Raw genomic sequence first — 22117 nt, 5'->3', positions numbered from 1 at the left:
GGGACCCCAAGGGGCGTCTGGGAGAGAGTCCCTTGGTCCCCAGCACGGGTGGCGTTTGTGGGTGGCTTTCAGCCCCCGTGCTGCACAGAACAGCGTTCTGGGACCAAAGCCACTGTCCCCTGACTCCCTGAGGGATCAGTGTAGACACGACAGGTTCTGCGAGGTGAGGAGACCCAGGGCCAGGGCCTGTGACATCAGTGAGTACACAGGCGTGTGGGTGCTGGACGCAAGCCCGCGGGAGGAGAGAGGGATCCTTAAGAGGAACAAGGAACTCAGATTGTCCCAGATGGGAGGCCCCAGCTGCCTCTGCCCCGATGGGTGGAGGCCGGTCTGCCTGGGGAAGCACTGTCCCCAGGACGCGTTTCGTTTTGTTTTGGTCCAGCAATGGGACCCAGGGTGCTTCACCCTGAGCCACGTCCCCAGCCCTGTCTTATTTTATATCTTGAGACAAAGTCTCATTAAATCTCTTAAGACACTTTTTAAGCAACTGAGGCTGGCCTCCAACTTGCGATCCTCCTGCCTCAGCCTCCTGAGCTGGATGACAGGCCTGCACCACCGCAGTGGCCTAAGTCCTGATTTAAAGTGAGAAACCAAATGGTGTTTGGCTTCCTGTTTCCGCCAGCAGGCGAGGTGGTGTGAGCGGCAGGGGCAAGAACGTGAAAAGCCGTTAACACGGGACCTTAGGGTAGGTGGTGAGGCACCGTGGAGGCTGCCTCTCGTTATTCATTGGTTTTTTTAAACGGTTCTCACTGAGCTCTGAAGGCTCACCCCCTCCCTTGCAAGGAGGCTGGCCGGAGCTGGCCACAATCGGCTGCCCTCTGTCCGGCCTCCTGGGCCAGTTTCCATACCTGAGAAGAGGGGGAGCTTCATAACCCCTGTGGTCATTGCAGAAGGAGGTTAGGGGACAGAGTCCGCGGCCAGATGTCCACAGCGCTCACTCCCCCCTCGACCCCGCCCGCTTCCCAGTTGGCCTCTGATCCTGGCCTCCTGCCTTTCACCCCAGGGTAAGGGTGGTTGCGGAGGCCCTCGTGGACTTGGCCCAGGCTAACTGTGTTTATTCTTTTCTTTTTGGTCCCAGGGATTGAACCCAGGGTCACCTGACCACTGAGCCCTGTCCCCAGCCCTTTTGGTATTTTATTTAGAGACAGGGCCTCACTGAGTTGCTTAGGGTCCTGCTAAGTTGCTGAGGCTGGCCTCCAACTTGCGATCCTCCTGCCTCAGCCTCCCGAGCTGCTGGGATGCCAGACGTGGGCCACGGGGTCCAGTAGAACACCGGGTTTTCACATGAGACCTCCAGATGTCACAGTGTCACCCACGTGTTCCAGTGTTTTAAGCAGAGCCCTGTTTGGCCCCACGGAGCAGGCTGTGAGCCACACTGACCAGGCTGGCTCAGCCACAGGCTGCCACGCTGCCAGAGACCTGGGGTGCTTGTCCTTTGGAGGTCCCTTGGTGTCCTCGTGAGGGACAGGTTGCCAGTGGGTGCCAGGCCTCTGGCCAGCTCTGCCGGGGGGCGGGGCCCGGGGCCTGGGGTGCAGGACAGATGGCCCTGGGGGAGTGACAGGCTCTCGCAGACCTGGGGACTGCCGGCCCAGTGGGGTGGGCTGGGGAACGGCCCCTCTGCCTCGGCCTGGGCCCTGGTTGTGGGCTCTGCTCCCCGCGACGGGCGGCTGGGCCCCTGGGGCTGGCGGGCACTGATAGGGACTCCCGCCCAGCAGCGTCCACAGACGGGACCTGGCAGGCGTCCCCGGGCACCCCACCCAGGGCCTCCCGCCGCCCCTGCTAGCTGGCCCCGCGCCCAGGGAAAAGCAGGTGCTTGCCAGCCGGGCGGGGGCTCTGCTCCCACTTCCTGTCCCCAGCCCCACCAGCGCCTGGCCCAGCCTGGTGGCCTCCCTGCCCCCCGGCTGCTGGCCACATTTACTCACAGCCAGGACCCGCCAGCTCCTCCCCCCTGCGAACCCAGGGCTGCTCGGGTCCTGAATCCTCCCTCCTGGGCCTCTGGTCCATCAGTGGGAATGAGTCAGAGCACAGAGAAGGAGCCCTTGGCTCCTGCAGACACACAGCCCGAGGGAGCACAGAGAAGGTGCCCTTGGCTCCTGCAGACACACAGCATCCTGTGTTTAGGGAAATGAGGTTTGGTCCTGGCGGATGCTGTTGGCCAGTCCTGGGCTCCCAGGCCACAGAGCCCTGTGACTCCTGCCCCTGGTGTGCCTGATGAGAACAGCGCTCTGCCTGAAGACGCTGCCCAGGCCTGCCCTGAGACTGGCCCCTCCCGGCTTGGCAGTGGCCCCGCCAGGACTCCCCTGGGCACGGCCTCACCTTGCCACGTCAACAGCGCCCCCACCGTGCCCGGGGAGAGGAGGCTCCAGCCAGAGCACAGCAGGCAGGGGGCCTGTCACCGCGACGTCGGGGCGGGAAGTGCCACACGGTACCGGGGACACAGGTCAGCCGCCCTGCCACCCCTCCCCCCAGCTTGGGGCGCCCCCAGAACCACATCTTCTTGATGACTGTCCACCAGCCGAGAAGCCCCTGCGTGCCCAGCTGCTGTGCGCCTGCCCTGTCGCCCGGGCAGCTGAGGGCCAGGGCGCTGCCCAGCCACTCAGTAAGCAAAGCGCTAAAAATAGCCTTCCCTGGGGACACCCATTGTCCTCAGTCCTATATTTTTCTCTGTATATAAAAGCCACTGCCGGAGGCCCGGGGCCCGGTAATTAAAGATGACACTGTGGCCCGGGAGGTGGAGCGGTGGCCACTCGGCCTGGCCCGTTTCCTGCCCTGCAGCGGTGGACAGTCAGGCCAGGGGCCCGGGGAGGGGTCCTAGCTGTGCTCTGGGGTCCCCAGGCCTTCCACACAGGCCACAGGCTTAGGGTGACTACCGGGACCCAGGGCGGGGACCATGCCCACCCGTCAGCAGGATGCAGGACCCGGGGACCCCATTCCTCTCGCTTTTCCATTCAGACTCCAGGCTCCTGGAGCAAGCCCTGCCTGAACCCCACTTCATGGGGCATCAAGGGAGAGGACCAGGTCCCTGTGGGCACAGGGATTTCCAGAGAGTCTTGTCCCCTGCGGGGGGTCTCAGGCCAGCCCCTGCCTCCTGCCACCTCTCTGCTCCTGTCGCCGTCCGCACATGCCCAGTGTCTTCAGCCTCCAAGCCACAGCCCTTCCCTGGAGCCTCAGGACCTCAGCTGTCCCCAGGGCCGCCCTCCTCGCCTGGGCCCCTCCCACAGACTGACCATCCCCGGGGTGGGGGGGGCCGAGTTCCCTGCAGAGCCTGCACTCAGCCAAGAGGACACACTTCCAAAGTCTTGTCTGGCTTGGTGGCACAGCCCGGGCTGTGTGCGTGACAGGCCAGCTCCCGAGGGCTGGCCTGTGCGGTTCAGAGTGAAGTCATCGGTGGCCTCTGGGTAGAGGGGAGGGTCGGGTCCAGCAGGAGTTAGAAGGCCACACCAGGCACAGGGCATGTGCAAGGGTCCTGTGGTGGGAGATGCTGGGACTATAGAGGGAAGCCGGAGGCCGGTGGCTGCTCTGGGCAGCCCTGGGAGGCAGGCCGGGTGGGGTCCTGCACTGTGTTCTGGTCACTCGGTGGCCAGGCCGCTCACTGTGTCCTCTCAGCAGAGCCCGCAGGGGGACTTCTGGAGCATCCACAGAGTCCGCCAGCTCCTTGGTTCTGAGTGTGGCGCACCCAGGGTTGGGGACAGTGTCTTGGCCTCGGGGCGCAAGGACACTTGAGCCGTTGTTCCGCATCCCTCCTGGGGGTCCCTGGTGCTGTGCTTCAGGTGTGCCAAGCCTGCCCTTGCTCGGAGGTGACAGAGGCCCAAGCCCTGTGCAGAGCAAGAGCATCATCACCTCCTCTCTTCTGGGTGATGAGCCTTGATTAATGTGGCCCAGGCAACCAAGAGGGACACAAAGCCCTACATGAGGGCTGGACATGAGCTGTCCCTGCCTTATCTGGTGTCCCTTTCAGGAAATCAGACACCCGGACCCAGGAGAGCTAGAGGCGAGCGGGGACAGACGTAAGGTCAGAGGCATTTTGCTCTGTCCTGTGCCGGCACCTGGCCTGAGGCTTCTGGTGTGGACATTGAGCCACAGACGGGGCTGGAAGGTCACCTGCGTCATCAGCCCGGGGCCAGCCTTCTTGGAAGGGGGTGGCGTTATCAAGTGATGTGGCCCCGGGTCAAGGACCCCCAGGGTCAAGGCCCAGCCCGCTCTGCCCGACCTCGAGGGGCCACTGGACGAGGCTGGCGGTCCCTGCTCCTGCCACCTCCCAGGTGGTGACACCTGGCGCAGCTGGGGCCCAGCAGGCTCACAGAGGAGTCCAAGATGGTCAGCCCCGCGTCCGTGCTGACCGTGTCCCCGGCCGATGGCTCCCTTCCTTGTGAGTCCCCAGCCCTGCGGTGTCACGAGTCCTCACCTGCGGCATGGCGGGGACGGTGGCTGGTGTGGGGACCCTCCCGTGAGGACCTGGAGAGCCCAGGCTCTGGTGCCCTCTGCGCGTGCCACGCCATCCTGTGACCTGCCACCGAGGGAGGCCCTGGGGCCGACCCTGCACCCCGAGGCCCATCGGGCCACCCTCACGCCCTAGCTGTGCCGCCCTTGGGGGGGTTACTTGACCTCTCTGTTCCTATAGGGCTGAGTCTCATGGGAGCCGGCCATGCTGACCACCGTGGACACTGAGGGGGGGTCCCCAGCTCCCCTGCTCCCCTGCCCGGGCCCAGAGCTGCCCTGGGGGACATTCTTGCTGAGAGGAGTGGCTCTCGACCCCACAGCCCCTCGCCCCGACCCCTGCCGTCCAGCCTGGGCCCATGTTGGACACGGTCCCTCCTCTCCTTGGCCACTCTGCCTTTGCTGGAGGCCAGGGCTGGTCACGGCCCCCCACCGCTGTCCCCTGCTGTCCCACAGCCACAGGGAGAGGAAGTGGGCAGCGGTGGTCCCCGGGGGCCCTTGTGGGACATCCCAGAGGTCAGGGAGCAGGGGACGGGACGGGTTCACAGAGGCCCTGTGACACTGGCGGTAGGGGAACGTCCCCTTGGCCCCTGTCCTGTGGGGACCCGACAGCTGTGGCTTGCATACCTGTGACAGCGCTCACTCCTGAGCCCCTTCCTCACCTCGGGGACACTGTGGGGCGTGGCGTCCTTTGCTAAGGAGAGCCTCTGGTCACCGTGGATGGTGACCGCCCCAGCTGTCTCCCTCAGGTGGCGGTCCCCGCTGCTCTGGGGGCCATCTCCAGTACCCCCCTGGCCCTCTGTGCTGCAGGGGACCCTGGTCCTGGGACAGGTAGGAGGTGACATGACTGCGCCAGCTTCCGGGGCTTGGGGACCCAGACGCCGTCCACTGTGACCCGACACTGGGGCTGGTGGCTAGTGTGGCCTCTGGTGGCTTCTCTGGCCGCTCAGCTCGCAGTGGCTTCCCCTCCCTCTTCCCGAGACCCAGCCAGATCCCCCGCCGCTGGCCTCGTGTCCTTGGTGTGGGAAGGGCCACCCGGTCCCTGGTGGCGCAGGACATCAGGTCCAGCCAGGCCCATGACCGGGAAGCGTCCTCGGGTCACCTCCCTGCGCCTGGGCTCCGTCCTTGGGGGAAATCTCTGGGAAGGGCCCCGCACCCGGAGCCTCCTCTGAGAACGTGGGGCCACCCAACTGCCAGAGAACGTTCCAGAAACTCTAAACTGCCGGGCATCGCCAGGGACCAGGACTGTCCTGCCCGTGGCTCGAGCTGCGCGTGGCTCGTGTCGTCGGAGATGGTCACTGGGCTGCTGTGGAGGACGCTCGCAGGGCCGTGGAGGGCCATCTGATGGCGCAGGCTTGGGGACAGAGCTCCGAAGGGGCCTGACCTGGGCGGTGAGGCTCAGGAGGTGGGAGGCCGGGGCCAGGGACAGGTGCAGCTCTGTGCCCACCTCCAGGGACCAACGCCACTCAGCCCGTGTCCCGGGAACCCGAGTCAAACACGCGTGACCGCCCAGTGAACGTGGCTTCTAGGCTGGTTTCCCTGGGTCCTGGAGGTCGAGACCGCTGGGCCTCAGCCCCCGGCCTCCTTATTGATTTTTTTGCTGAGGCTGGCCTCCAATTGGCAATCCTCCTGCCTCTGCCTCCCAAACCGCTGGGATCACAGGCGGGCGCCACTGCCCTCAGCTAGGAAGTCCACTGGGAATTGAACCCAGGCCCCTAGACCACGGGGCCACCTCCCCAGCCCCATTCTGTATTTTATTTAGGGACAGTTATTTAGGGCCTCACTTTTGCTGAGGCTGGCCTCCAACTTGTGATCCTCCTGCCTCAGCCTCCCAAGCCGCTGGATGGCAGGCGTGGGCCACTGTGGCCAGCACACAAGCCTCATTTTGGAGCTCCGAGTCTTTAGGGCATCTGCCCCTCTGCCTGGGAGGGAAAGAGTCATAGTTACATGACATTTTGGACAGTCCCCCTCCCCCCCAGGAAGAAACGGGGCAGAGTGGCCTCCTAATCGGGAGGCAGGAGGAGCCACGTGGCAGCCCAATCTCTGGGAATGAAATCTGGTGACTTCCTGACCGGGGGCCACCAACTAGATGCTAATCGCGTCCCCTCCCTCGACCGCCCGGGCTTGTCAGCAGGCGACACTGACCGCTGTGTGGATCAGCTCTGGTCATCTCTGACGCAGGCTCTGGGAGCGTCGCACTGGATGGCTGCTGGGGGCACCGTCAGGACGTGACGTCCTCCACGTCAGACAGGGTCCTCCGGGGTCACAGAGGAATTCCTCTTGCGATGGCTGCCGGCTGTGAGCCCGGGGCTGTGCGGGTCCCCTGGGTGTCCCCTGTCGTGTTGGGACATTTGGATCCTTTTGCGATTAGTTTTCTGCTTTGTTCTCCCTGCAGTTCGGAAGGGCGCCAAGCCCACCCCTGGGGACACCGCGTCCCACCCCTGGGGACACCATCTGCATAGATTTTTTTTTTCTTTTTTGGTACCAGGGATTGAACTCAGGGACACTCGGCCACTGAGCCCTGTCCCAGCTGTACCTTGTATTTTGTTTAGAGACAGGGTCCCACTGAGTTGCTTAGCACCTCTCTCTAAATTGCTGAGGCTGGCCTCCAACTTGTGATCCTCCTGCCCCAGCCTCCCAAGCCGCTGGGATGACGCGTGCACCCCCGCGCCTGGCTTCTGCGGACACTTTTGACCAGACTTGGTGACAGTTGAATGCGGTTGGCGTTGGCTGGGGGGTAGGAGGAGAGGGATGCTGCCCAGGGTCAAGGGGCAGGCTGGGGGTGACTGTAGGAATCTCCCTTCCTGGAGAGCATGCTCTTAAGGAGACCCTGGTTCTTTCTCCCTAGAACATTCTGGAACCTGCTGGCCCCCAGCATCACAGAGCAGGACCTCTGGGCCGCACAGCCCCTAAGTACTTCCACCTCGTATCCCAAAGGGCCCCTTCCCAGGCCCTACGTCTCCCTCCAGGGCGGAGGACACCCACGCTGATGACCTGCCGTGTCCCCGCCTCGCAGCCAGGCTGGGGGAGGTCCCAGGCTGGGCCCAGGTCCTGAGCCCTGGACTGCTGGTGGCCGCTCGGGGTCACGCCCCCTTCCACGAGTTCAGTGCCTCCAAGGGCTTCAGGCTCCACTCAGGGACCCCCAAGGAGACCCGTCCGTCTCCGCAATGCCGCTCACTGAGCCTCGGGGACCACTGAGTCCCCTCTCTTGCCTGGAGCCTGGCTGTGTCTCCCCCAGCTCAAGGCCGTGTCTCCCATCAGCCTCGGGCTCAGAGACACAGATTTGGCCTCTGACTGAAACACAGCAGGGGACACAGGTGCTGTGACACACAGGCCACAGAATGCGGGCCCCGCTGGGGGCTGGGTCTGGAGGCTGGGCCTGGAGGCTGGGTCTAGAGGCTAGGTCTGGAGGCTGGGCCTAGAGGCTGGATCTGGAGGCCAGGCAGCATGGGCTGGGCTTTGTCCTCCATCCTCTGAGGAGTAAAGGCCTGAGATCAAGAGTGGCGGTTCGCTCCCTCCTGCAGACGGTCAGTAGAGGCACGCGGTTTTGTGGCCGGGCACCAGGCAGAGCATTAGCTGGCCCCATCCCTCCTATGCACTGGCCCAGAGGAAGTGGTGGGTACAGGGGAGAGGGGACGGTGGCTCTTCAGAGGTTGGGGGATCTCGAAGGGGAGCCACCTTGGCTTCCTTGAGAGGGAAGCTGAGGCCTAGGGGGGGTGATGGCCATGGTCACAGCCAGAAAGAGGCCAGGCCAGGCCTAAACAACATGAGCCCTGTCACCCGAGCCCCTGGGGACGAGATGGGATGTCCCTGGAGGCCAGAGCCCATGGCTGGAGCGGATACTCTGTCCCTCCATGTCAGCGAGAGCTGAGATTGGCCGGCGGCCCTGGCTCAGGGTGGACCTGGCTCTGGGGCCAGGCTCCCTCTACACCAGCTCTGCCGGCCTCCTTCCGGGCCTCACCCGGGTCTCGCCCAGGCCCACCCGGGAGCCGGCAGTGGACAGCGGAGTCCCGCAGCCCCGGGGGCAGCAGGAACAGGCGGGGCCCTGGTAGACCAGTTGGCCAGCTGTTGAATGCAGGGCGTTCCCACCGCCTGGGTGGCCCCTGTGTCCCCTGTCCTCCTGGGGCCACTTCCACTGAGACCTTCACCCTGCCCCAGGGACCACAGGGGTCTTCAAGTCCCTTCCAGCTCTGGGTGGAGTAATGTCCCGGGCACGGGGTACCTGGCAGGGTGACAAGAGGTCACACTGGCGACGTGTGTCCACGTCTCCCCTCTGGCCTGTCCCTTGCTGGAAACCTGTAAACGGGGGACCCAGCGTCTGCATGGAGCAAAAAGTGTTGAGTCCCAGAGTCGGGATGAGTCACCCTTTGGGCCCGGCTGTCCCCACTGGCTGTCCCCACCCACTGTCCCCCTGGCTGACCCTGTGCTGCCACCGCTGTGCAGAGGTCAGGGGTGTGCTGGACACGAGGGTGTGAGAGGCAGCAGGTCCCGGTGGCCACCACCGGGCTCTGGCCCACCGCCCGCTCAGTGCTGGTGGCTCGGGCAGGGTCTTCTCCACGTAGGTGGCCCTGCCATCCTCCTTCTAAGGGTTAAGGAAAATGTCTGCAGAACCTGGTGCCCAGTTCCCGGCCCGGACAGTGCCACAGGCCAGGTGCCGGGGACACTGCTGTCTCTCGGCTGGAGGCCAGGGGAGGGGGCGTGGGCCCAGCTGGCTCTGGCAGGCCCGTCTCCTGGGCTCGTGGAGGGCCGCCTCCTGTGTCTCCATGTGGCCCCCCACCCTGCCCATCTGTGTCCTGATGTCCTCCCTGTTGTACCGGGGTCCACCCTAATGTCCCTGTTTTGACTTAATTGCCTGGTGAAGACCTCTCAGGCCGGGTACAGTGGCCCACGCCTGTGATCCCAGCTACTTGGAGGCTGAGGCAGGAGGATTGCATGTTGGAGGCCAGCCTCAGCCACTTGGACAATGCCCTGGAGGCTTGTGGAATCCAAGTGGTGACAGAGAGAGACTGACTGTATTTACTGAGCACCTACTGTGTGCCAGACTGAGTTGCCAGCAGCCCCGGGCCACACTGCTGTCCCCAGGGAAGCCTCACATAAACAAAGCCACTCGCTGGCGTCGGTGGCCGCTAGAGAGGGGCAGGTCTGACTGAGGACACGAAGCCCGTGGGGGGCCGGGATCCACAGGATGGTGCTACCCAGGGTCTCCTCGGGCGCGTGGGAATGGCATCATGGGGCCGGAAGCGGGCAGGAGGTGCCGGGCCAGTTGGCTCCCGGGTCCCCAATACCCGCTCACAGGACACTTCTCTCCCCCTGCAGCGTCGAGGGCGAGGCCCCCAGTAGTGAGACTGGCACGTCCCTGGACAGCCCTTCGGCCTACCACCAGGGCCCACTAGTGCCTGGGGCCAGCCTCAGCCCGGAGCAGTGCGAGCTCACGCCCGGCGCCTATGGGCTGCACGCGGGGCCGCAGCGCCCACGGAGACCCCGGCTGCAGCACTCCACGTCCATCCTGCGCAAGCAGGCCGAGGAGGACGCCATCAAGCGCTCGCGGTCACTCTCCGAGAGCTATGAGCTGTCCTCAGACCTGCAGGACAAGCAGGTAGGTGGGGTTAAGGCCACCCTCCTTCCCCAGAGGCCAGGACCAAACTCCCGAGAGTGGACGCCGCGTGCAGACCAGGTGCGCCTGGCCTCTGTCCCTGTGGGCTCCACCGATTCAGAGGGGCCTTCCAGTCCCTTCCAGCCCTATTTAGCATTTATTTAGAGACAGGGCCTCCCTGAGCTGCTCAGGGCCTCACTGTGGCTGAGGCTGGCTTGGAACTCACGATCCTCCTGCCTCAGCCTCCCGAGCCACTGGGATGACAGGCGTGGGCCACCGCGCCCAGCTAAGAGGCAGCCTCTTGGGGTTGAGGGGGACAGAGGAGTGTCCCTGTCCCTGCTAAGATGGTGGGCAGGGTAAGCAAGGCAGCGGGAGGTCCCCTGGGTGTCACAGAGTCCTCCCAGTGTGTGAGGCTCAGTCCTGCAAAAGGGGTCAGTTTAGTTCTGGAAAGGGCCATAAAATTGGGGGAAAGAGAGTGGCTTGCTGGGCATGGTGGGCGCACACCTGTCATCCCAGTGACTTGGAGGCTGAGGCAGGAGGATTGCAAATTGGAGGCCAGCCTCAGCAACTTAGCAAGGCCCTAAGCAACTCAGCGACACCCTGTCTCAAAATAAAAAGTAAAAAGGGCTGGGGACAGGGCTCAGGGGTTAAGCACCCCTAGTACCCAAAAAAATAAAAATAGAGTGGCTCTGGGTGGTGGCAGCGTCAAATAAGGGGGTGGACGTGAGAACTGGGTATTCCCCAAAGAGGTGACAGCAGCTGCAAAAGCCCTGAGGTACTGAGCTTGGTGTGTGTGAGGAGTGCAAAAGGAACAAGTGGTGCAGAGACAAGAGACAAGGTGACAGGCACAGGCATGGAGCAGTCCAGGCTCCACTGAGCTTCCCAGCAGGCAAGGTAAAAACGGGAATCGGCTGATGGCGTGAGCACTGCTGGACGCCAGTGGGTACTCCATTCCACAAGAGTCTTCATCAGGGGACACGGCACCCGCAGTAGTGAGAGGAGCCCAGGGGAGTAGAGGAGCCCCAGGGAGGTTGAATGCGTCCCCTGGCCTCTGGGGCTTTCCTGTCCCTGAGAGCAGAATCTGGGTGGGTGTCGGGGAATGTCCCCGAGTCTTTGAGAGGTGGCAGTTCTGCTTTGTGGGTGAGCATTCCTCTCGGTTCCTTATTGACACTGTTCCAGAAGTTTCCCTCAGGTGAGTGAGAGCCAGAGCCACAGCCCTGGCCACAGGGCCTTCTCTGGCACCATGTGTCTCCTGCGGGCCGGTCACTCCTCCCTGCCCGTCTGAGAGCCCAGGAGGTGGTGTGAGGCCCCTGAGCTGCCGGCTGCTTCCCCAGGTTCCAGGACGCAGAATGACCTGGCGGGTTGGCCTGGCCTGGCCCAGTGTGGCCTGCTTGGTGACTCAGTGCAGAGACTGTGTCTACCTTCTGGAAGTTTCTATCACACACGCACTTAGGAGGAGAGCTGGGGAAGCAGGTGACCGCCTGCCCAGGCTGGCAGGAGAGGGGCCTGGAGCGCCTGGTGTTTGGGACACCCCGTCCAGGCCTGGCAGGAGGAGCCGGGGGACCTCAGGCAACCCCCAGGTCAGGGCTCAGCTGGCTCCTGGGGAGCAGGTGGTGCTGGGTGGCGTCCAGCAGCTCAGAGCAGGAGACAAACTGCCCCTGCCACCCTTGGGCCCTGATCCCCAAGCCCTGAGCCCGTCCTCTGTCCGCCCCCTCCTGTGGCCCAGGACGGCTGGGCTGCCCGCCTTTCAGCCCAGCTCTGGTGCAGGCCACTGGAGCTGGGGGTCTGTCCCTCTGGGCCTCGGTTTGCCCACCTGCACAGGGGGTGCTGAGGGCTCACAGAGCAGGCTCAGCTGCAGGAGGACCACGAGTTCAAGGCCAGCCTCAGCCACTCGGCTGGGGTCTGCACAGCTGTGGACCCAGTGCTTGGGGAGTGCCGAGCGCTTTGTACCCACATCACCCAGGACTCCCAGAGGCCCAGGAGGCAGGTCCCACTTTCCAGATGGGGAAACTGGGGAGCCCCGCGGTTCCCGGGGACAGAGGCAGGGTTACAGCCAGGCACTTGGCCTTGAACCCCAGTGCCTGTCCTCAGCGCTTGGGCCTTGCTGGGGTGTTTGGCACATGCCCTGACCTGCCTCGGGTCCTCGGCCCCCAGGGCTCTGAGAAGCCCTACAGGGCTGCCCATGCCTCCCCTTTGACGTGGTGTGACCCCAGAACCCACAAGCCTCCCCTAGCAGTTGTCTGGGGACATGGCGAGACCCTCGCAGGTCACATTCCTGTAGAATGAGGAGGAGGCTGGGCGCGGTGGCCCATGCCTGACATGCTAGAGCCGGGGAGGCTGAGGCAGGAGGATCATAAGTTGGAGGCCAGCCTCAGCCACTTAGCAAGACCCTAAGCAACTCCCTGAGACCCTGTCTCTAAATAAAATCTAAAAAGGGCTGGGGACGGGGCTCAGGGAGGGGGCTCAGTGGGTAAGCGCCCCTGGGCTCCATCTTGGAACCCTAAAGAATCCCACCAACCCGAGGGCGGGGGTGGGCGAGCTGGGGACAGGGCGGCCTCACTCTCTGCTTCCCCCCAGGTGGAGATGCTGGAGCGCAAGTATGGGGGGCGCCTGGTGACCCGCCATGCGGCGCGCACCATCCAGACGGCCTTCCGCCAGTACCAGATGAACAAGAACTTTGAGCGCCTGCGCAGCTCCATGTCCGAGAGCCGCATGTCGCGCCGCATCGTGCTGTCCAACATGAGGATGCAGTTCTCCTTCGAGGGTCCCGAGAAGCTGCACAGCTCCTACTTCGAGGGCAAGCAGGTCTCGGTGACCAACGACGGCACCCCGCTGGGGACCCTGGTGCCCGCCGAGTGCCCGGAGCTGGGGGAGCCGCCCGCCTCGCTGCCCCCTGCGGCCCCTGCCGGCGACTTCGCGGATGCCATCACGGAGCTGGAGGACGCCTTTTCCCGGCAGGTGAAGTCGCTGGCCGAGTCCATCGACGACGCCCTCAATTGTCGCAGCCTGCACGCCGAGGAGGCGCCCGTGGCCGAGGTGGCCCGCGCCCGCGACAGCGAGCCGCCCCCGGCCTTGCACGGCCTGGACCCCCATAAGCTGGACGAGATGACAGCCTCCTACAGCGACGTCACGCTGTACATCGACGAGGAGGAGCTGTCGCCGCCCCTGCCGATGTCGCAGGCCGGGGACCGACCGTCCAGCGCCGAGTCAGACTCGCGGCTCCGGGCGGGTGGCGCGGACTATTGGGCGCTGGCGACGCCCGAGGAGCGCGCGGACGCGGACGCAGGTGGCACGGCGTCCCTGGAGCGGCCCGAGCCGCGGCTGCGCGCCGGGCGCCTGCCCCTGCTGACCATCGAGCCGCCCAGCGACAGCTCGGCCGACCTCAGCGACCGCTCGGAGCGAGGCTCGCTGCAGAGGTCGGGCGCCTACGAGCGCGGCCGGGTCGGGCCGCAGGGCAGCCCCAAGCGCGTTGCGCACGGCGTCAAGGGGACCCGCGACGAGCCCGAGCCCCGCGCCCGGCCGCCGCGGCCCCTGGAGGGCCACCTGGCCATCAACGGCTCAGCCAACCGGCAGAGCAAGTCGGAGTCGGACTACTCGGACGGCGACAACGACAGCATCAACAGCACGTCCAACTCCAACGACACGATCCACTGCAGCTCCGAGTCGTCCTCGCGCGACAGCCTGAGGGAGCAGGCGCTGAGCAAGCCCACCTACCACAAGGAGGCGCGCCACAGCTGGGACTCGCCCGCCTTCAGCCACGACGTGGTGCGCAAGAGGCACTACCGCATCGGCCTCAACCTCTTCAACAAGTGAGGCCCGCGGGGGCGGGGACAGGGCCGGGGATGGTGGAGGGGGAGGGCACGGGGCTGGGGGACGGCAGGGAGCAGGAGGGCACGGGCAGCGACCCACGGGGTTCCAGCTCTGCTGGGGGACACTGGGCGCAGGGGCACAGGCAGCCTGGCCTCCTGGAGGCTGAGTGGAGGGAGGCTGTTCCTAGCAGGGCCGAGTAGCCAGGAGGGGAGGCCGGCGGCAGGCTCTCCTGAAACCTCAGAGTCATTTCCATCCCCCCCACCTCTGGGGTGGGGGGTCATCAGATGTCATTATGTGTGGCCTCCCTGGGGCCGTGGATGTGGACATGACTGCCCCATCCGGGGACATCAGAGACCTGTCCCACCTTGGGTCCTTAAGGACCTGAGTCTTTTCTGTCCATCTCTAACTTTCCTGTCTTTCTGGGTAGTTCACATCTCATCAGATGGACCCTTGGGAAGTGTCCAAAGGACATCCCCAATCTCTTTAAAAAAAAAAATTCTTGTAGTGACAGCATCTTGCTGAGTGGCTGAGGCTGGCCTCGAACTTGCTATCCTCCTGCCTCGGCCTCCGAGTTGCCAGATCTGCAGGCGTGCGCCCTGCACCGAGCTCTTGATCTGAACGGGGGTCTTTCTCGCTACTAGTTCTCCCTGGGGACTTAGGACCAGCTCAGGAAGGTGCCTGACCAGCTCTGCTGGCTGCTGGCCCTGCCTGGAGCTCAGAGGTGACCAGGGGAAACTTGACCTCTTTATGCAGTCGGCGGGGAGGATGGGGAGGCCCAGCTGCAGGTGGCTGCATGTATTAAAGAGGACGAAGGTTGATCCGTCCCTCAGGGGCACTGGTCACCTGGAAGAGGCTCCCGCATCACATGTGGGTGGACAGTCCTGCTCTGGAGCGGGCTGGTCCAGGCTGAGGGGTCAGCATGCACTGGGGGTGTTTCCGCTGGGTGAGGAGCCGCTGGTGCGCGGGCCTTGCTGGCCTGGCCACGCTGGGGCTCCTGTGGCACAGACCCCTCTGCCCCTCCAGACCAGGTGGCCCCCTCTGCACGTAGACCCTGGGGGCAGCTCGCGAGGGGATGGCCGGGGTCTGGACAGGCTGGCAGGTCCCCTGTGGAGGGGAAGCCGCAGCTGGGTGCTGACCCTTGCCCGGGGTCTAAGGGCCTGCAGAGGGGACCCTCGGTGGGAGGGCCCGCCAGCCAGGGAGGCTGCCAAGGCCAGTGTCCAGATGTCCCCAGGTGCCCAGCCCCTGCCCCTGCCCCGGGCCACACATCTGGCTGGCAGCTTGGGGAGGAACGGGGAGGGGACTCAGGCATCACTGTGGCCTTGAGCCGGGCCCTGACCCCTGACCTTGGCCAGGAGGGGGCCGGCTCTGCCACTGACCAGCCGTGGGACCTGAGCCTCCGGCTGCCGAACACACCTGTGAAAGCCGCGGTGTCAGGATGGCGTCCACGGTGGAGTCAGGCCCCTTTCCCGGGGACGGGTCTGAACTGAGACCAGGAGCAGAACCGCCCACTGGAGGGAACAGGCCCAGGGCAGCGGGTGTCAGCACAGTGCTCCACAGTGACCAGCAGGGACCTTGGCCTGTCACATCCTGCTTGCCAGTGGCACTGAGAACCACCCCGGGGTCACTCCTGTGGCCCAGGGCATGTGCCTAGCTGTGGTCACCCGTCCTGGCCTGGTGGCCCCTGGGGTGACAGTGGCAGGACCCCTGTGGAGCTTGGAGCTGTGCACGGGCCTCCGCGGCCCTTCCAGCCTGGGGTCCTGTTTGGGGACAATCCTCCTCCAGTGCTCGGTCCCTGTGCTCGCCACCTCTGTGCAGCCACCGCAGGGTGGGGCAGGGGGACCCAGGGCCAGGCCCAAGGCCACGGTCACGCCCTGTGCTTCGCAGTGGCCCTCGGGAGCACAGGGAGCGGGTCTTTGGAGCTGGTCTCCCCTCCTGGGCGGGGGCCACTGGGCCTGGGGTCACAGTATTGAGTCCCCAGTGGGGAGAACGGTGTCCAGGGAGCAGGACCGGCCACCTCTGGCCAGGACATGATCGTCCCGCTTGGGTCTCCTTTGTGGGCATCAGAGTGGATTGAGTGGGGGCCGCGGGAGGGCCGCTGCTGGCCCTGCAGGTGGGTGGGCAGAAGGGAGGTGACTGTCCCTGGAGGACCTGGGTCCCTCCAAGAGGCCCTTCCGGGCGTGCGGGGTCTCTGCACGTAGCCTGCTCAGCCCGTGGCCTGGGGCACCCTTGGCCTCCCTCTGGGTCAGGGCACTTTGCATCTCAGGGCACAGGGACCAGCTCACACCACTTAGACCGAAAGCGTCTTCCCTGGTCCCCAGCTGCAGCCCTGTCCCCTGGGCAGCAGGGCCACCAGCGGTCTCCAGCCCCTGCAGGAAGTAGGGTCTCTGTCCCCGCAGGCTTCTGCTGGCGCCAGGTCGGCTCCCAGGGCCACTTCCTGTGGCCAGCAGGAAGTGGGCTCTGTCAGGCCTGAAGCCAGGGATGAAGGCGGCCACTGGGTCATGGGGACACAGCTCGCTGGAGGGGTGGGGTGGGAAGTCCAGGGGCTCCTGGTAGGGACGCTCCTCGCGGGCAGCTCCGACCTGGACGGGTGCAGGGCCTGCTCTTGCCTGGAGCCCGCCATGGCTCCCTCTTGCCCAGTGGCCCCGAGTGGCTCAGGGGCAGGTGGCTGCGCGGTCCTGGCTCCTGGTGGCACTGGACTCTGGGTCAGCATCCGATGTCAGGGAGGCGTCCCCTGCCAGCCTCGAGGGAGGGGTGGGGTGGCCCCGGGTGCAGACAGCAGGGGCTGGGGCGGGCCACTCCCGACACCTGCCAGAGCACGTCGGGGCAGCTGGGGACGGCGACATTGGCGGAGAGAGCAGTGGGGCGCTCAGAACCTGCTGGACAGGGCCGCCTCTGAGTGGCAGGGATGGCATTTTCCGGGGCTTCCCGGGGCGGAGAAGGGGCTCACAGTCCAGCACTTTCATCTTGCTGGGCGCCCCGGAGCTAAGTGCCTTGACCTCTCTGTGCCCTAATGGAAGTGTCTGTCCGCTGAGGCTTTTGCAGTGGTCCTTCTGTCCACCAGGAACCCTCTCCCTGTTCTTCTTGCTCCCGTCCAGGGCCACCTCCTTAAGGAGCCTCTTCCTGCCTGTCCCTTCAGCCCATCCAAAGTTGACACCTCATCCGGGTCCCTGGGGCATCCTGAAGTTGGCTCTGCCCTGTGGCCAGAGCGCCTCTGAGGGCTGGGAACACGTGCTTTGTGGACAAGCTTGTTGACTCTTCCCAGTGACTGACGTGTGCACTGAGCCAGCCCCAGAACACAGGCACAGAGAGGTTCAGCAGCTAGCCCTAGGTCACCCAGCTGGTCGGCCAGACTCGGCCCCCGGGGCCATGCCCAGGACGCCAGCGCTGCCGTCCATCCCTGGGTGCTTGGATCGTACCTCCCTCCTTCGTGTCACTCTGATGAGGATGTCCCCTGGCACCGTGCCTGGCCCTCAGCGGGTGCTCGGGTGACCAGTAAGGGAGGCTGCAGGGGTCGCGCTGCCGTCCCTAGGAGTGGCACCTGCGCCCTCCGCTCACCGTCCAGTAGTCAGGGCAGGCCCACCGCTCCCGCCCTGGGCAGGGGTGGGACAGTGCGGCTCTGTGACAGGAAGAGGCCGAGGGGACTGGGTGGCAGTCGCGGCTGGTCCCATGGGACACGTTGCGGAGCCTGTGAGGTGCGTGTCCTTTGGGCACAGAGCACGGGGCTCTGCAGGGACGGTGGGCGAGGAGGTCGCCCTGTAGGGCCCAGATCTGCACTGGACAGGGGGCCTCCCTGTGGGAGGGGACACCAGCAAGGTCCCCGGACAGGGGATTCGCCCTGGAAGTGTCTGGGGCACTGGCTGCCACCACCAGGTCACTCTAAGGCTGGTCCCCTCAGCTGGAAGCCATTCAGGGCTCCTGCCCTGCCTCTCCAGCCCGTGTCACCTGCCATCCCCCCCAGGGTCCTTGGTACCCAGCTTTGGTTCCTTGCTTCTGCCGAGTCGGGTGGGATCCGTCCTTCCTGCCCCAGGCTGGGGCCGCCTGGGATGGTGACTCGGTCCCTCCTGCCCACCCCGGCCACCCACCCCTGCGCTCACACGCGTGGGTGCACACAGGCGCCCACCTGCCAACATGTGCCCTCCGCCCTCACCAGGTCCTAATTCCCTTCTCCAACCTCCTCCACGGGCCACCCCTGGAAGCCACAGGGGCCACCAGCTTGGCTCTGGCCGGGGCCTGGCCCTGGGTCTCAGCAGCCACAGGCCCCTTCACTCCCCAGAGCTGGACTCTGCTCCCCCAGGAGGAAGCCAGCACCTGCTGTGGCCTGGCCCACCACGGCCCTGCCCTCCCCTCCCCCAGGCCCCGCGACAGCTCCCAGGGTTGCCAGTCCCACAACCCCCTCCCCCAGGGCCTCTACCCACAGTTCCCAGCCACTCCTGAGCCTGTCCCTTGGTCCCTGCTCACAGAGGCCCTCTCTGCTCCCCCTGCCTGCTCCTTTGTGGACTCCCTCGGTGCCAGGCTCTGGGCCCCAGCCCGCCAGTGGGCTGGGTGTCACTGGCACGGTCCCCACTGCCCCGTGCCGGGCACAGACTCAGAGAGCCGGTGTCCCCACGCCCCACGCACAGCCTTGTGGCTTGACCCCTCCCCCTTTCCCACTGTGCCCTGAGCCGCCCAGGACAAGGGACTGGCGCTCAGATCCCCGATGCTACAGGGGTCTGCAGGGGAATGTGGGCACGTCCCCAGGAGGGGAGGACGCTGGGCCAGGCCGGGCACCCTGTTAGCATCCTGGAGGGACCAGGGCCGCACAGCTGTGGGGGCAGGGTCACCCCATGGCCCCCTCTCTGTAAGCTCCTGGGGTCGGGTTTCCAGTGTGTGGCCGTCCTGGGGCACAACAGCAGGGCCACCTGGAGGCCAGGAGGTGGCTTTCTGCTGTCCCCGGGAGCCGCACACACCACCGGCGCGGGAAGCGGCCTTTGTCTCTGTGGCCACTCAGGGGACAGCAGAGCCCTGCACTCCGCCCACCTGGGTGTCCGCCCGAGGCCCTCCCCAGCCCACACACCCTCCAGGATCATGTGTGGCCCTTCCCAGTGCCTCACGCCACCTTGTCTCCTGTGACCGTGCTGCCCTTAGCCAAGGCCAGACCTGCCACCAGATCGGAGGCCGTGGGCCAGAGGATGGGGGGCCGGCGGTGCCCAGAGCCCACCTGGACCCCCAGGCCCTGCCCACAGCTGCCAGGCCCCAAGCCCCATCCCCACTTCCTGCCGTCTCTACGGGGCCTGGCCTTCTGCACCCCTCGGGCACTAGAGGCTGCGGGGACGAGGAGACCCGGAGACGCGGCCCAGCCCCAGAGCTGTCCTCCCTGGGCAGTCGGCCTCTCGGGCCTCTTTCCCTCCCAGGTCGTGCAGCTGGACGTGCTGATAGGTTTTGCTGTTTTCATTTTTTGGTTCCAGGGATTGAACCCAGGGGCATTTAATCACAGAGCCCCGTCCCCAGCCCTCTCTCGCTGAGTTGCTGAGGCTGGCCTCCAGCTTGCGATCCTCCTGCCTCAGCCTCCCCAGCTGCTGGGATGACAGGCGTGGGCCACGCCTTATGGGGCTTATTCGGGGCGTCCCTGTGGCCTGAGTACTGCCCAGGGCTCCTGATGGTGATAGAAGTTGTGCCCCGCGTGTGCCTTGAATGCTGAGCCCAAGGAGTGGGGTTTCAGGGAATCGGTAGGCCCAGGACCGCTATGGGGACAGGAAGATGTCACTGTCACATGTTGGGGTCGTTGGGTTTGGGTGTCCCGCAGCAGCTTCCTGGCCAAGGGGTGCAGAGAGCTGGGCTGTGCTGGGCGACTCTGGGTGTGTGCGGGTGAGGCCGCGACGTGGGGTCACGCTCCAGCACCCCGGAGTGTCCCAGGGCCACCCCAGGCCTGGGTCACCACTGGCTGTCACTCTGGCCACCATGAGGGCGGGATAGCATGGCAGGAGCCCGCAGGGGCAGGAGGGAGGAGGTGGCCATCCCCTGGTGGCTGAGCCTGTTCTTGTCCCCAGGAAGCCTGAGAAGGGCGTGCAGTACCTCATCGAGCGCGGCTTCGTCCCCGACACCCCCGTGGGCGTGGCCCACTTCCTGCTGCAGCGCAAGGGTCTCAGCCGCCAGATGATCGGGGAGTTCCTGGGCAACCGGCAGAAGCAGTTCAACCGCGACGTGCTCGAGTGAGTTGTCACCACCCCAGGACACGCACATGCACGGGAGTCCCCTGGTGTCCTGGGCGCTGCTTCCCGAGCCTGCGGTGGCAGGATCCCGTGCTCAGGTCCCTACGTCAGGGGCCCTGGGGTTCGAGTGGCCTCCTGCCTGGCTGAGGTGGTGGTCAGACTGCAGTGTGGGGCACAGAGCGCCCCCAAGTCTGTCCCTGGTCCTCGCGGGCAAAGTTGGGTTTGGTTGTTTTTTGGGTTTTTTGGTCCCAGAGTTTGAACCCAGGGATGCTTAACCCCTGAGCCCCGTCCCCAGCCCGTTTAATATTTTATTTAGAGACAGGGTCTCGCTGAGTTGCTTAGGGCCTCGCTAAGTGGCTGAGGCTGGCCTCCACCTTGCAATCCTCCTGCCTCAGCCTCCCGAGCCGCTGGGATGACAGGCGTGGGCCACTGCTCAGCTCAACACGAGCAAAGTTTTTGTTTTTCTTTTGTTTTAATATTTCGGGTCCCTGGTCGGTCGGATCTGAGGACTCAGGGCTCGCTCACCTTCCTTGGTCCTCCACACGCCCTGCTGGTCTTGCCCATGGGTCTCACGCTGACCCCTCACCTGCCTCCCTTCTGCACCCTGGGGCCCATGGGGCCCTCAGTGACCCATGGAGGCCCTCAGTCCATGGAGGCCCTCAGTGGACCCTGCGGCTGGCCCTGCCTGCTCCTTCAACCAGGGAGCTCCAGTGTCACCTGCCATGGTCATTGTCCCTCTCACCCCTTTCCAACTAGTGGGAGGGAGGAAGCAGCGCAGGAAGAGCAGATGGCCCCTGGTGAGGGGCTTGGGCGCCACCCGCCATGTCCCTGCCGCCCCCCGGCTGGCGCCTGGCCAGGGGAAATCCGGCCATTGTCCTCCTGTTAGAAAATAGCAGTGGCTTCAGGAAGCCGCGAGGCTCCCACCACCGCCCGGCCTCCTCCAGGGAAGCAGCGCCCGGCTTGCTCCCTGCTGTCCCTGTGCAGCCGAAGCCACCCTGAGGGTACCGCCCAGGCTGCCGGGAGGACGGGGACGCAGCCACACTGATGGCCGTCCCCAGTGCAGGAGGACCTGGGAGCAGGAAGCAGGGAGCAGGTCCCCCAAAGTCCTTGCAGCCCGGTGGCGGTGACTGTGGCCACAGCTGCATTAGAGGTGACCGGACGCCTGAGCCCGGTCATGGGAAATGCCCCCACCCGCGAGGTTCCTGGTGCAGACCCCCCCTGGCCCGTTTGGGGGTCACCGCGGCCGGGCTGCAGGGTGGTCCTGGGGGGGCAGGGCTGCGGCCAATCAGGCCACCCACGGCCACCCACCAGCTGGCCCCTGCCCACCCCATCACCCACGGGCCCTGTGCTGAGAGCCAGTCTCCAGGGACTGGCGCCCTGACTGTGCCTGAGGGACGCAGGGCAGTTCCCGCACAGGTGGCCCCTGCTGGCCGCGCAGGAGGGGCTGGTCCAGAGTGGTCATGGGCCTCAGTCTCTTGGTTCAGGGGTCGCAGGCTCCCGGGGCTGCGGTCTTTCTGGAAGGTTCCAAGTGCGTCCTGCCCGTAGCCTGCCCTGGCCCAGGGTCGGCCCTGTGCCCAGGGAGAGCCTCACGCGGCCCGGGCGTCTTGCGTTCCAGCTGCGTGGTGGACGAGATGGACTTCTCTGCCATGGAGCTGGACGAGGCTCTCAGGAAGTTCCAGGCCCACATCCGGGTCCAGGGCGAGGCCCAGAAGGTGGAGCGGCTCATTGAGGCCTTCAGGTGGGGCCCTGTGCTGTGGCTGGGGTGGACCCTCTGCTCGCCCGAGTCCCAACTGCTGTTCGGGGCCCTGTTCCTCCCAAGGGGATCGTGTCTGTCCCAGCTTTGTACCTGAGGACACCCGAGCAGAGGCTGTCAGAGACCCACTGCTGGTTCTTGCGGCTCCGAGTCTTGGGCACATCCCCCTCTGGTCCTCTCCAGTTCCCCCTCTGGTCCTCTGCACACTCCTCTCCCGGGCAGCAGCTCCCCCAGTGGCTCCCCTCCAGCCCTGTGACAGTGGCCTGGTTCCCTGGCACACTGCCACTTGCTGTGTGACCCCAGGCTGCTGGCTCGCCCACTCTGGGCCTCACTCCT

At 65.4% G+C, this 22117-nt stretch overlaps 1 protein-coding gene across 8 annotated transcripts in view; it reads left to right on the top strand.

The window, feature by feature from the left end:
• Iqsec1 (IQ motif and Sec7 domain ArfGEF 1) overlaps positions 1-22117 on the top strand; it is a 192016-nt gene that overhangs the window by 155968 nt on the left and 13931 nt on the right. For 7 of the 8 annotated variants that reach the window (XM_077106227.1, XM_077106223.1, XM_077106229.1 and 4 more), the window contains 4 exons: positions 9754-10033; positions 12608-13839; positions 19867-20028; positions 21644-21766. In XM_077106227.1, coding sequence (XP_076962342.1) covers positions 12614-13839; positions 19867-20028; positions 21644-21766 — 1511 coding nt within the window. In that variant the 5' untranslated portion in view covers positions 9754-10033; positions 12608-12613. Of the gene's footprint in view, positions 1-2422; positions 2441-9753; positions 10034-12607; positions 13840-19866; positions 20029-21643; positions 21767-22117 lie in introns of those variants that run through there. The other variant, XM_077106230.1, reaches the window with a different exon arrangement.

This window comes from Callospermophilus lateralis, chromosome 20 (genome assembly GCF_048772815.1).
Source record: "Callospermophilus lateralis isolate mCalLat2 chromosome 20, mCalLat2.hap1, whole genome shotgun sequence".
NCBI lineage: Eukaryota > Metazoa > Chordata > Mammalia > Rodentia > Sciuridae > Callospermophilus > Callospermophilus lateralis.
Note: the sequence above shows the minus strand (reverse complement) of the source record. Positions and strands in the feature narration are given on the sequence as shown.